General features: G+C 22.8%; 1 protein-coding gene across 1 annotated transcript; it reads right to left on the bottom strand.

Annotated features, from left to right (window-relative positions):
• Nucleotides 1-272: 272 nt before the first annotated feature.
• Nucleotides 273-13286, bottom strand: LOC122507026 (innexin inx1). Its single transcript, XM_043619521.1, has 4 exons — nucleotides 12472-13286; nucleotides 5243-5350; nucleotides 4288-4443; nucleotides 273-979 (listed from the first exon to the last, which is right to left on the bottom strand). The coding sequence occupies exons 1-4, from the start codon at nucleotides 12718-12720 to the stop codon at nucleotides 389-391; spliced, it is 1104 nt and encodes a 367-aa protein (XP_043475456.1). The 5' UTR covers nucleotides 12721-13286; the 3' UTR covers nucleotides 273-388.
• Nucleotides 13287-13860: the final 574 nt, after the last annotated feature.

Raw genomic sequence — 13860 nt, 5'->3', positions numbered from 1 at the left:
TTCTATTTTTTGGGGGAAAAATAAAATTTTTTTCTGTTCAAATTATTTATTATCAGAATTCTATTTTTTCCCCTAAAAATATTTCTTTATTTTGGGGGAAAAGTAGATAATTTGGGGGGGGGGGGATATAATTTTTTTTCTATTCACATTATTAATAGAATTCTATCCCCCCCCAAAAAAAATCTTTATTTTGAGGGTGGAAAAGGTAGAATTTTTGTAGAAAAAAATTTCTATTTTTTGGTGGAAAAAATAGAGTTTAGAAAAAACAATTTCTGTTTTTTTTTTTAGGGGAAAAATAGAATTTATGAAAAGTAATTTCTATTTTTTAAGGGAAAAAAATAGAATTTATGAAAAATAATTTCTATTCTTTTTCTCCTTAAATAAAAATTCAAGCTTGCTTTAAAGATTCACTGGGTGCAAGATTCGAGTCGCCCATTTTTTTCGTCAATTCCTCCATGAAATCGCGATAAATCAACGAGTCAATATTCGATGACAAATTATAAAGTATCCACCAATCGCCTAATGCTATTTTCTTATTGATACTCTGACATGTCTCGATTGGCAATAATCTCGATGAGAGTTGAAGAATTCTTGGCCTCACTGATGGCGCGAAAATAATTGCAGCTCGATATGTTAATAGGCCAGTGAGTAGTCCGAGGAGAATTAAATACCAGAACCAAATGAAAATATATGTTTTTTCATTGACAACATTCAATGGTAGAACACAAAGTGAATCGTGCTTTTGAATTGAACCCGAGGCTCCGTATTTGTGGAAAATGCATTTTGTCACGCGCGGAAATACGTAGACCATTGGATCGACACGACTCTCCTGTGGCAAATCCGAAATGTGAAGTACTCTCAGTCCGTAGCTGAGAAATTCACCGTCAAAGAAGAGATTCATCAAGTAGAGTTGCGCCACAATGTTTATCAGGCACAAGACTTCGCAGCTGAAGTAACGATAGACGTACGAGTTGTGACACTGAAAGAACAAATCGACGAATTAGCGGGAATTGAATTCAATCAAGCTGAATTGGACACAAACCACATCCGTCCCTTTTCTTTAGGAATGGACCATTCTTTTATTTTTCTCACTTGTTGTTGTTTTTTTATTTTTATTTTTTTTACAATTCTTTTTTTTTACTTTCCTTTTTTTGTTTTTTCGTTGACTTCTTGTTTAATTGTGTGCGAAAAATTTCAATTACTTTGAAAATTAATTAACTAATACAGATTGTTAGTCACAATATCTAATATTTTTTACTAAAATTTGACTATAAATTTAAAATCACTAAAAATTAGTGAAAATTTTTACTGCTTCTAAATTTATAGTCAATTTTTACTAAAAAATATTAGGCAAGTGTCGTCACTACGAATTAATCAAATTCTCTACTAATTTTTAGTCAAATTTTACTACATCATTTAGTAGTTTCAAACGTTTTACTCAAATTATACTAAAAACTATATTAAATAATATATTTCAACATTCTAAATTTAGTAGAAATTTTTACTAATTTAAATTAATGAACAATTTTTACTACAATTCAGATTTAGAGAAAATTTATATTTTTTACTATAAATTGTAGTCAAAAAATTATTGAACTTTAATTTAAGTTTTCACTATAATTTTACTGTAATTCAGAATTAGAGAAAATATTTATTTTTCACTATAAACTTTAGTAAAAAAAAATATTCAACTACAAAATAATAAATAATAATTCAATTCAAAATTACAAATTTTCAATTTTTACTACAAACGATAGTCAACAAATTAATCAATTACTAAATAATATAGTTCAACAGTTTGAATTTAGTTAACATTTTTACTAATTTAAATTAGTGGATAATTTTCACTGTAATTCAGATTCAGAGAAAATTTATATTTTTTTTACTATAAACTGTAGTAAGAAAAATATTCAACTACTAAATAATAGTTTAAAAATGATAAATTTTCATTTTTTACTACAAACTGTATAGTCAAAAAATGATTCAACTTCTACATAATAGTTCAAAAATTATAAATTTTCTTTACTACAAACTGTAGTCAAAAAGTTACTCAACTACTAAATAATATAATTGAACACTTTAAATTTAGTAGAAATTTTTACTAATTTTAATTACTTTACAATTTTCACTATAAAATTTAGATTTAGAAAAAAAAATTTTTTTTACTATAAACTGTAATCAAAAACTTATTCAACTAATTTAAGTTTTCACTATAACTCAGATTTAGAGAAAATATTTATTTTTTACTATAAACAGTAGTCAAAAAAATATTCAACTACTAAATAATAGTTCAAAAATTATTATAAATTTTTATTTTTTACTACAAACTGTAGTCAAAAAAATTATTCAACTACTAAATAACAATTCGACACTTCAAATTTAGTAGAACTTTTTACTAATTTTAATTAGTGTACAATTTTCACTATAAAATACAATTTTAGAGAAAATTTCATTTTTTACTATAAATTTTAGTCAAAAAATTATTTAACTACTAAATAATAGTTCAAAAATTGTAGATTTTATTTTTTTACTACAATTTTTAGTCAAAAAATTATTCAACTACTAATTATAATAGTTCAAAAATTATAAATTTTCATTTTTTTACTACAAACTGTAGTCAACACTTTAAATTTAGTAGAAATTTTTACTAATTTAAATTAGTGTACAATTTTTACTATAACATTCAGTTTTAGAGAGAATTTTATTTTTTCACTATAAAATGTGGTCAAAAAATTATTCAACGAGTAAACAATTTGATTCTATTAAATTCTAATTTTATTAAAATTTTTAATTTTTAATAAAGACTGCAGAAAAAAAATTATTCAACTACTAAATAATATACTTCAACACTAAATTTAGTAGAAATTTCTTGTAGTAGAAATTCTTACTAATTTTTAGTTGAAAATTTCCACTATAATTCAGATTTTGAAAAGAAAAAATTTTTACCATAAAGTGTTAGTGAAAAAAATGATTTAACTAGTAAATAATATAATTAAATTTTTAGAAAAAATTTCTTTTTTACTAAAAACTGTAGTCAACTGCAGTCAAAAAATTATTCTAGTATTGCATAGAATAGTTTAATTGTATTGAAAATTTGTATTTTTACTAAAAGCTGTAGTAAAAAAATTATTCAACAACAAAATATTTATATTTAACTCCATTAAAAATTTCCAGTATTTACTGAAAACTGTAGTTAAAAAAATTATTTAACTACTAAATAATATGGTTCACATTCTCTCATAAATTTTTTATTTTTTTTTACTAAAAACTAAATTTTTACTCTTAACTCAATCAAATTAGAAATAAAAGTACTAAAAAGTGTAGTCAAAAAAAATTTCCAACTACTAAATAATATAGTGCAATTAGATTCAAAATTAGTGGAAATTTCTTTCAATTTTAGTCATTTTTCAGTTTTTCACCAAAATTGACAAAAGAATTTTTTAATTTATTTTTTAGTACTAAAATTAGTAAACTTACTAATTTACTTTTTATTTACTTGTAAAAATTTTTAAAAAAGAAATATAAATTTCACAGATAGAAAATCATTTAATGTCATTATTTCTCATATCAATCATTTCATTCTTTTGTCTGACTATAGACGTATTTTTTCACTTGTTATTGCCTATAATTTAATTACTTCAGTAAAAATTGCAATTCAGTTCAGTAGAAACTGTAATTTAATTTAGTAAAAATTGAAATTCATCTTAAGTGATGATTGTAAGTAATTAAAATTAATAATCATTTTTTTCTTTAATAATTATTGTCCATAAAAAAAATTTATTAATTATAAAGAAATTTCAAAGTTACAAAAACAGTAAACATTGAAATTTAGTTAAGTAAAACTTGAAATTCAGTTTGGTAAACATTGTAATTGTAAGTAATTGAAATTAGTATCCTTTTATTTACTGCTTGTAATTTACAAAAAGAAATTAATTAATTAAAAAAATTGTAAAATTTAGAGAAAAAATGGAAATTTAATTTAGTAAAAATTGAAATTCAGTTTAGTAAAATTTATAAATAATTGAAGTGAGTGAAAATTTTTTTACTATACTAATTATTATGAATAAAAAGAAATTTATTAAATAAAAAAATTATAAAGTTACAAAAAGCAGTAAAAATTGAAAAATTAAAAAAAATTGTAATTTAATTTATAGTAAAAATTGAAAATCAGGAAAATTTACTTAATACGTTTATAGTCTTAATAGACAAATGAGAATTGAAAACTTCAATTAATTGCCAAATTATAAAATACTTAATTAAATTTATTAATATAATAAATCATCATACTTTTATATGCGTCATCAAATATTGCATCAAATGCTCCTTTTTTTTCGATATAGTTTCCTCTTCCTCAAGGCCATGATTTAAACCCATCACCAACGATCGTATCAAATTTCCTTCCCATATTTTCCAAATATAGTGAGGCAGATAACACAATATTGCCTATAAATAATAAATTTTTGTTATAGATTATTTACACAGTAAACATTACCTATATAATTTTTTAACCATTAAATTTCAATCGACTTTTGAAAAATTAAAAAAAAGTCACTTAAATAATCAATCAGGATCAAATTAATAGAATTTTATGTACAGTAGTCTTAGATAAAAATTCCTAATAATCTATATCGAGATCTATATTAAAGAGTTCGAATTTTTTAAATATTAAATTAACAGTATTTGAAATATAAATTAACAAAATCGAAAAAGAAATTTCGAGTCAAAATTTACTAAAAAAAGAATTTCAATGAATTATAGTGAAGGAGTATAGAATAAAACGAAAAAAGAATTTCAATGAAAAAAGAATCAAATGACACAATAAAGGATTAATTTTAAATTAAATTCGAGGAAGAAATAAAATAATCTCTTCTCTATAAATCAAATTCAACGTAATTAATAAAATTAATTGTACTTTGAATTTTGACTGACCTTAATATATGAAGAGAAATAAATTATATTTTAAACGTACTACTATATGTATGTCATAAGAGTAATGATATAAAAGAAAGAGTCCTCACACGAGCCAGTGTAACAGATATACTTTACCATATATATATATATATATAGATATTTTTTTTATTTTATTTTAAAACACATATAATATACAATGCCGTCTTCCTGATGAGTTTGCGAAACGAGAGAGAGAAAAAAAGATGATTTACTGACAATGTGAAATAATATACATAACGCACGTGTTTATAATTGGCTATTTTTATATATAAAAAGAAGAGAGAAAAATTACCTGGAAAAATAGTGCAAAACAGACCCACTGATAGTAGGTGTAATATTTCCTTGCATTCACATTTCCAAAATCGTTGGAAACACCTGGATGTGCAACGTCCACGCCAACCTGAAAGTCATTTTTTTTTTATTAAAAAATTTTATTAAAATTATTAAAAAATATTAAAAAATATTTAAAAATATTTTTAAATATTTAAAAATATTAAAAAATATTAAAAAATATTTTTAAAAAATGAAGGCAAACGAAATTAACTTTAATAATCGTGATATTCTTTCTTTCTATCCACAATTTAATTTTTCTTTTGTGCATTCTTTTGTTTTTCGTTTTTATAGATTTTATTCTAATTATTTTTTTTTTATTTCATAATAATAAATTCAAAATTTTTATTATTAACTACTTAAAACAAATATCCATTAGTTTTAAACGATTTATTGTTTTTATTTATTAATTATTATGATTTCATTGAGAAAATAGAAATTATTTAAAATTTTTTCCCTTTTAAAATAAAATTAAAACTTGAACTTTCATTGTTTGTTCCTTTTTTTTCTTTTTTTAATGTTGCAAAAAAAGTTTCAGTATATTTTTTTTACAACATTTGCTTTAAATTATTTATTAATTTCATGTGAATTTTTCAAGAACTAAAAATTTGAAATCTGAAAAATTTTTCCATGTTAACAGTGCTGGTAAAATTTGTATTATATAAAAATTATCTTTAACGAATTCTCTCGTATGCTGGTAGCAATGCTGATAAGATTTCCTATAATAACGGAAACCATTATTTTACTATAAAAAAAATGTCTCATTAGCAAAATATTTTCGAAGAAAGAAAAATTAAAGAAAAAAAATGAAAATAAATGAGTAGTGAATTCTTTTTTATTATTAATTTAATAATAATGATAATAATGATAATAATAATAGGGTAGGGTGGGGCATTACTATTCTTTTTTGGATTTTTGAGTCTAGAAAATGTATTTAAAAAAAAATAAAAAAATGAGTAGAACCGTTTGAAAGCTTGACTTCTTAGCTACAATTTTGCCATGTATCATTTTGCTGTAACTCGATTCTATTCCGAACTACAGCGATTTTACGAAAAAAAATTTTTTTTGATGTCGAAAAAAACGAGGGGCGTAACTATTCTTGCAGCTATTAATGATATAATACTAAAAAAATATAAAAAATAATTTGTTAATTGAAGGATTTTTTCTGGTTTTTTTCTGACAATTTCTTACCATTCTAACCTAGAAACAAGGAGAATAAAAAAAAATACACTGTTTTGTAGTTTTTGCTGTCATCAGTGGAAGAATAGTTACGCCCCATCCGCTCATTTTTTGAAAAAACACTTGTAAAATTTTTGAACAATAGAATATCAAAAATCTATTATGATATTCGTGTTCAGCACTAAATTTGACTTTGGAAATATTTTCTCCGATAATTTTTTCGACCGTTTATCACTATTTACAATGGCAGACTAAATGAGTGAAAACAAGTAAGCGAGTATATCAAAATCACATTTGGGTACCTAACTCCTATGATAGATGGCGCTAGAAGCTCAAATGTGGCATACAATGTTTATTTCACATGACAAGTATACAGTGTAAAAAAAAACTTTAATCGGCTGAATAGTTTTCTCTCCAGGACAAAGAATAGTTACGCCCCGCGAATAGTAATGCCCCACTCTACCCTAATAATAATAATAATAATAATAATAATAATAATAATAATAATAATAATAATAAACAAATAATATTCATAAGTTAGTCGCTAATTCAAATTAGTAAATATTTTTAATAATTCAATATTTAAAAAAAAATTAAATTAAATTAAATTAAAAATTGAATAAATAAATAAATATTTAGGGAGTACCTATACATAAAAAATAATTAAAAATACTATTAATAACATAGAAAGATTTTTGTATTTAAATTTTTTTCTGGGATTCTAAAGAGAAAAACACGATTAAAAATTGTTCTTTATAATCTTCTCAAGCCTATGAATGAGCATTTAAAAAAATGGGCCCTTTTGAGTAGAAAAAAAAAGAAAATGAAAATAAATAAAAGGAAATAATAAACTTGATTCGTCGAAACGGTTCTTTGTTTTCAAAAAAAGGAGAGTCGCTTCCTGTTTTTTATTCCTGCTCGCATCCTTCTTTTTTTTGCTCTTAAATTCCTGTACATGAATTTCCGTTTGTATACCTGATATCAGAAAACTACAATATTGGCACAAAATTGGCTCAAACTTTAAGGCAATATTTAAAAATCGCAAATTAATCATTTTTATTTATTATTTTTTTTTGGACAAAAGAAGTGAAAAATTAATTATTTCTTCGACAAACTCTCTAAATTTGAATTAGTAATAAAGATTTCTAATTTAATTAATTCAATTCAGTTCATTTAATAAATAAATGGTATTTTTTCAAGGACCTTGAAATATAAAATATAAATAAATAAACTTGAATCAGTGAAAATGTTTACTTATTTAATTTACTTAATTTGATTTATTTAATATTTATTTAATAAATAAATAAATTTGAATTAGTATCTGACTTTTTGCTTTTCAATTAGTAAAGTTTACTATATTAAATTAGTAGAATTTACTAATTAATTTATTAATTTATTTATTAATTTATTAATTTATTAATTAATTTATTAATTTTATTTTAAGGAATAAAAGTATTATTGAATAAAAAAAAATTTAATAAAAAAAATTTATTCAATAAAAGAAAAAAAATTAAAATCATTTAGTTTCGTATGTATACAAATTTTCTAAATCAAAAATCTATTTCTTATACACAATTGTGTATCAAAAAAAAGTGTTGAGCTTCTTTTTGTTATTCATCAAAACCAGTCCGTGACTAGAGAATTTAAAACCTTTTTCAGTATGACGCAATTCTACCTGTAAAGAATAACGAACTATTTATGATCATCTGTAAAAAAAAATTTAGTGATTTTTTTCCATTAAAACGAGTGTACGAAACAAAACTTATGTCACATTAAGTGAAGGAGAAATTTTTGCATCTCTATAATTTCCATCTCTCTTTCCGTCTCCCTCTCTCTCACTCTTAGAGTCTATAAATATTTCTACAAGATTATTATAATTCTCACTTTATAAATATTTATCGAAACTTTTTCCTCCTTTAAATAAAAATTAAAAATTGGGAAAAAAAATTTATTTCTTTCTTAAATAGGCTAAAAGCCTTTCAATACAAAATGAAAAAAATTCTTTAAATCTTCTTTAAAATACCTTTTTTTATTAAACATTGTTTTTATTTAAAAATAGAGTTAAAAACTGGAGAAAAAATTATTTCTTGAACAGTCTGCTTTTAAATGCCAAAATAAAAAAAGGTCTGTAAATTTTTTTAAAATACTTTTTTTATTTTGATATTCAAAGGCTTTTAGTAGACATTTTTTTAATTAAAAATTATTATTATTTAAAAATAGAGTTCAAAGTTGGGGAAAAAATTATTTATTTCTTAAACAGGCTGCTTTTAAAATTTTAATACCAAAATAAAAAAAGTTCTTTATATATTTTGAAAGTCCTTTTTTTTATTAAAAATTATTATTTTAAAAAGATTTAAAGAACTTTTTTATTTTTGTAAGTATTTTTTTTTTTTGTATTTTAAGGCATTTAGCATGTTTAAAAAAATACATTGTAAATATTTTTTTTTAGAAAACTGTTTAAAAAAAAGTAGAAAAATATGTAAAAAAAAATTGGAAAAAAATGGAGAAAAGAATAAAAAAAGTGAGTATTAAAAAAAGTACGAAATGAGAGAAATATGAAATGAAAAATATTGAATTTAAAATTTAAAAAAAAAAAGAAAATTGTTACAAAAAGAAAAAATGAGAAAATTATTTTTAAAAAAAGAGAAAAATACTTTTAAAAAGAGAAAAATAATTGAAATAAGAAAAGATGAAATTTAAATCGATAAAGGAAAATGAAATATAAACCATGTAATTTCAAGTTCAAGAAGAAATTCTACGGTCTTTGTAATTTTTTTTCTTTTTTTTTCATTTTTTTTTCTGTTTCGAACAAAGCTTTCTTTAGAACTGTTATTTAAGTCTTAAACTCATCTTAAGTGAAATGCCTCCATTTTATCTTTCTTCGTTCTCCACGCACACGAATGTGGTGGAGAGACGGTTCGTTTCTCTGGAAATTTCGATGCCTGGGAAGCCAGTGTGCTTTGTATCTTTTATACAATTTAAAATTTGCTTTCATATTTTTAACAATTTCTCTATATAAATAGCCACTTCTTTTTCACTATTTCTCTTTCTTTGATAATTTATCTTCATCTTATAATTTCTCTTTTCTAACTGAAAATATTTATTAAAAAAAAAAAATTCTAAAAATAATTATTCTTTGTATTCTAATTACAATAATTTATTTATTGTTATAAACATTAATTAGTATTATTTTTAATTGAAAATATTCAAAAAAAAATTTCTAATAATAATTATTTTTATATTTATATTTTATATTTTTAGCAATAAATAATTATAATAATTAAAATACAATGAAATAATTATTATTATAAATTTTTTTTTAATATTTTCAATTAAAAATAATACTAATTAATGTTTATAATAATAATTAATTTTTAATTATATATTAATTTTAATTAATATTTTTATCAATATTATTATTAATAAACAATTAAATAAAAAAATAAATTATAAAAAGAAATAAATTATTATCATGGGTACTATTTTTAATGTTAAAATTAGTAAAAAAAAAATGTTGTTGACCTTTTTATTACAAAATAATATAAATTATAAACAAAATGAATTTACGTGCGCAATGAACGTTGAATATTGCAGAGACAAGCATTGGAAATGATTCGTGAAAAGAAAAATTTGTCTTAATAAATTTCTTCATTCGGTGTAACATTTCTGTTTTTGTGAACAATTTTTTATTGTAACCTGAGTGCAAAATAGTTCTGCTTCATTGATGGTTGCGTTAGGTCAGTGCACTGTGCTTATAATTAACATATGTGAAAGATAAAATTTTATTTAGGACACGATTCTATGAAGCAAAAACGAAATAGGAAAAATAAATTCTACAGTCAAATATTAGTTTCAATATATTGAGAAAAATTTATGAATTTTGATTGAAGGAATCACTAAATTTTTATGGACGAAAAAAGAGATTTCAATTCATTTAGCAGAAATAAAATTTTTATTTAAAGCAGAAAAATTTATTTGAACCAAATAAAATTTATTTGATTTAAGTAAAATTTATTTGAACCAAATAAAATTTATTTGAATCAAATACAATTTATTTAAACGGAATAAAATTTATTTATAGCAAATAAAATTTATTTAAATCAAATACAATGTATTTAAACGAAATAAAATTTATTTAAATCAAATACAATTTATTTAAACGAAATAAAATTTATTTAAAGCAAATAAAATTTGTTTGAACCAACTAAAATTTACTTGAACCAACTAAAATTTACTTGAACCAAGTAATAAATTTATTTGAACCAGAAAAATGTATTTGAACCAAGAAAAATTTATTTGAATCAAGTAAAATTTATTTAAATCAAATACAATTTATTTAAATGGAATAAAATTTATTTAAAACAAATAAAATTTATTTTGAACCAAATAAAATTACAGTAAAGAATTGACCGCAAAAAGTATTTTTAAATACTGTCAACTATTGACACTATTATCGTTATTATTATGCCGTTTCTTATGCTATTATTATTATTATTATTATTATTGTTATCTATAACAAATTTTATTATTTTATTATTTAATAAATCAATTATAATTCATTTATTATTATTTTTATTATTTAATTAATATTAAATAATAATAAAATAAATAAATATTATTATTATTTATATTTTTTAGACTTTTGTTATAATATTGTTAATATTTATTTACTATTAACATCTGTTGTTGTTGTTATTATTATTATTTGACATTTTTATTGTTATTATTGTTGTACTTATTCTTGTCATTATTGTTGTCATAATTATTGTCATTATTTTTGTCATTATTGTTGTTATTATTGTTATCATTGTTGTTATTATTATTAATTTGAATTATTATTGTTATTATTATTATTAATTTGAATTATTATTGTTATTATTGTTATTATTAGTAACAAATTTTTGGAATTGTTTGAAAAACGTTTGATCTAAATTGACTGCGATTTCAATCCACTTTTCTAATTGAAGACAATTAACATTTTTTTTTGTTGACCATCAAAAATTTCTTTCACTGTTTATTAACTGTGAGTCATCACACTACATTTGAAACTTTTCCAAAATTAAATTCACCTAAATTTTCATAAACGGAAGTTTGTAATTACATTCAATTTGAATTTAAACTTTCTAGTATTTTCTAATATTAAATATATATTTCAATTTTTTTTTATCAATAACATTGAAAAAGCAAAAATAAAAATTTTATTTGATGAATTAGATATGTACAAAATTCAAATATTGAAAGTTCTTTTGTAATATATTATATTAAAATTCAAAATGGAAACTTTCTTATAGATATTCTTTACTATTACAATAAAAATAGAAAAATAGTTTACATTAATATTTGCTTAGTTAAGAATTAATTTCCTAATACGAAATAATTTTTTATGCAGAAAATCAAATCAAAATAAGTAAAAAAAAATTGTCGTTCAATAAAACTTTAGAAACATTTTTTAAGTATATTAATTAAATAAATAGGAGGTGTAAAGAAAAATTTGTAGCTTCAGAAAATAAATTCTGTTCTAATTTTAAATAAACAAATATTATAAAAATATAATATTAATAATTTAATATTTAAATAATATTAATGATAAAAAAATAATAATAAATTAATAATAAAAAGAATATTAAATATACATTTTGATTAAATTTGCAATCCCCAGTAGTTCTCTTAAACAATCAATAATTAAATAACAATTCAAACAATTTGTTTTAAATTAATAAAATTCCCTCTAGAAAAATTCTCCAAAATTAAAAAAAAAAAAATTCCCAGTGGTTCTCATATTGACCAGAGGAGAAAAAAAATAAAAAATTTCGATTCCTTTAAATGTTTAAATTCTGTATAGTTTTGAGCGTTTTGAGTACGTATACAGATCCTAAAAGGCAAAATGTCAAGAAAACTGTCATAAAGTAAATAAAAATAAAAAAAAAATTGCCTTCAATATGAACAACATTTTGGAGAGTCAATCATTATCATCATCATCATCGTCATCATTTTCTCGAGGTCAAGACTCACCTGCCGATTAAAGGCATCCGGCATCGTGAATGTGGACATAATCCAACAGTATGTGTTGATTGGATACTTTGGTAGTCCCTCAACAATACACGAAATTGGACTCCCTACGAACTGATTAGCAGAAATAATCATCGAACACATGAAAAGTAACGCTGCCGTAAAATGATTATGGAGCCGAAACACCATCGAGTCCGTTGATATCTCATGATATTTGAAGTAGGTCCTTAAGTCTCCCAATAATTTAAACATTTTGCTTTAGTTCTCTTCTTTTTCCACAAAAAAAAAAAAAAAATATTTCCCCTAACCAAAAAAATTGGGTAAAAACAGGCTTAAAATCCAAAAAAAGGGATAAAAACCGTGTCACTTTTTTTAAATTCAAGAAGATTCGCGCTTCTTGTTTGTTTTTTTTTGGGGGGTAATTTTGCAAAAATAGTTGGTGGGGGGAGGAGGGGATCCTAGATGATTAATGGCGAATCGTTGTGGGGAGAGGATTCTCACACTCTGTTTTGGGGGAATGTAAATTAATTTTGTTGCACTTTTTTTCTTTTCCCGTGGATCAACAACAATCGGCATCGAGCGCCGCCGATCCTCCAAAACTCCCGTGCTATCTCATCTGTCACGAAAACGTAGCGACGAATGGACGGAAACAAACTTAGAACCGGCTACACAGCTGTCCACGCGGCGTCTTCTCTCTCGCTCACTCTCTCTCTCTCCCTCTCCCTTCGATCCCCCTTTTTTTATCCTCTTCTTTCTCTCTCTATTCTTTTGCACGTACCCCTTTTTCCTTCCTCCTCTGTCTCTTTTTCTATTTCTCCTTTTCTCTCTCTCTTTCTATTTTTCTATCTCTTCTCTTTTTCTATTTTTCCTCCTTTCTGTATTTTTGCTCCTCTTTCTATTTTTCCTCCTTTCTGTATTTTTGCTCTCCTTTCTCTATTTTTCCTCCTTTCTGTATTTTCTCTCCTTTTCTATTTTTTCCTCCTTTCTGTATTTTTCCTCCTTTTTGTATTTTTTCTCTCCTTTCTCTATTTTTCCTCCTTTCTGTATTTTTCTCTTCTTTTCTATTTTTCCTCCTTTTTATATTTTTCTCCTTTCTGTATTTTTCTCTCCTTTTCTATTTTTCCTCCTTTTTGTATTTTTTCTCCTTTCTGTATTTTTTCTCTCCTTCGTTTTTTCTACCTCTTCCTCTTCTTTATTTCTCCCCCTTCTCTTTTTTCACCTCTCTTTTTCTTTCTTCTTTCCTTCAAACTTCTCTATTCCACATTTGGGAAATTCCCTTTGAAGAGAGAAAGAGAGGGAAGTGTCGTTACCTTTTCTCCCCTCAGGGATTTTTTTTGGGAGAGTTATAGTAATGGTGGTGGGGGGAGGGAGGGATCGAATCCAAGAAGAAAG

This window comes from Leptopilina heterotoma, unplaced genomic scaffold (assembly GCF_015476425.1).
Source record: "Leptopilina heterotoma isolate Lh14 unplaced genomic scaffold, ASM1547642v1 Lhet_44, whole genome shotgun sequence".
Taxonomy (NCBI): Eukaryota; Metazoa; Arthropoda; class Insecta; order Hymenoptera; family Figitidae; genus Leptopilina; species Leptopilina heterotoma.
Note: the sequence above shows the minus strand (reverse complement) of the source record. Positions and strands in the feature narration are given on the sequence as shown.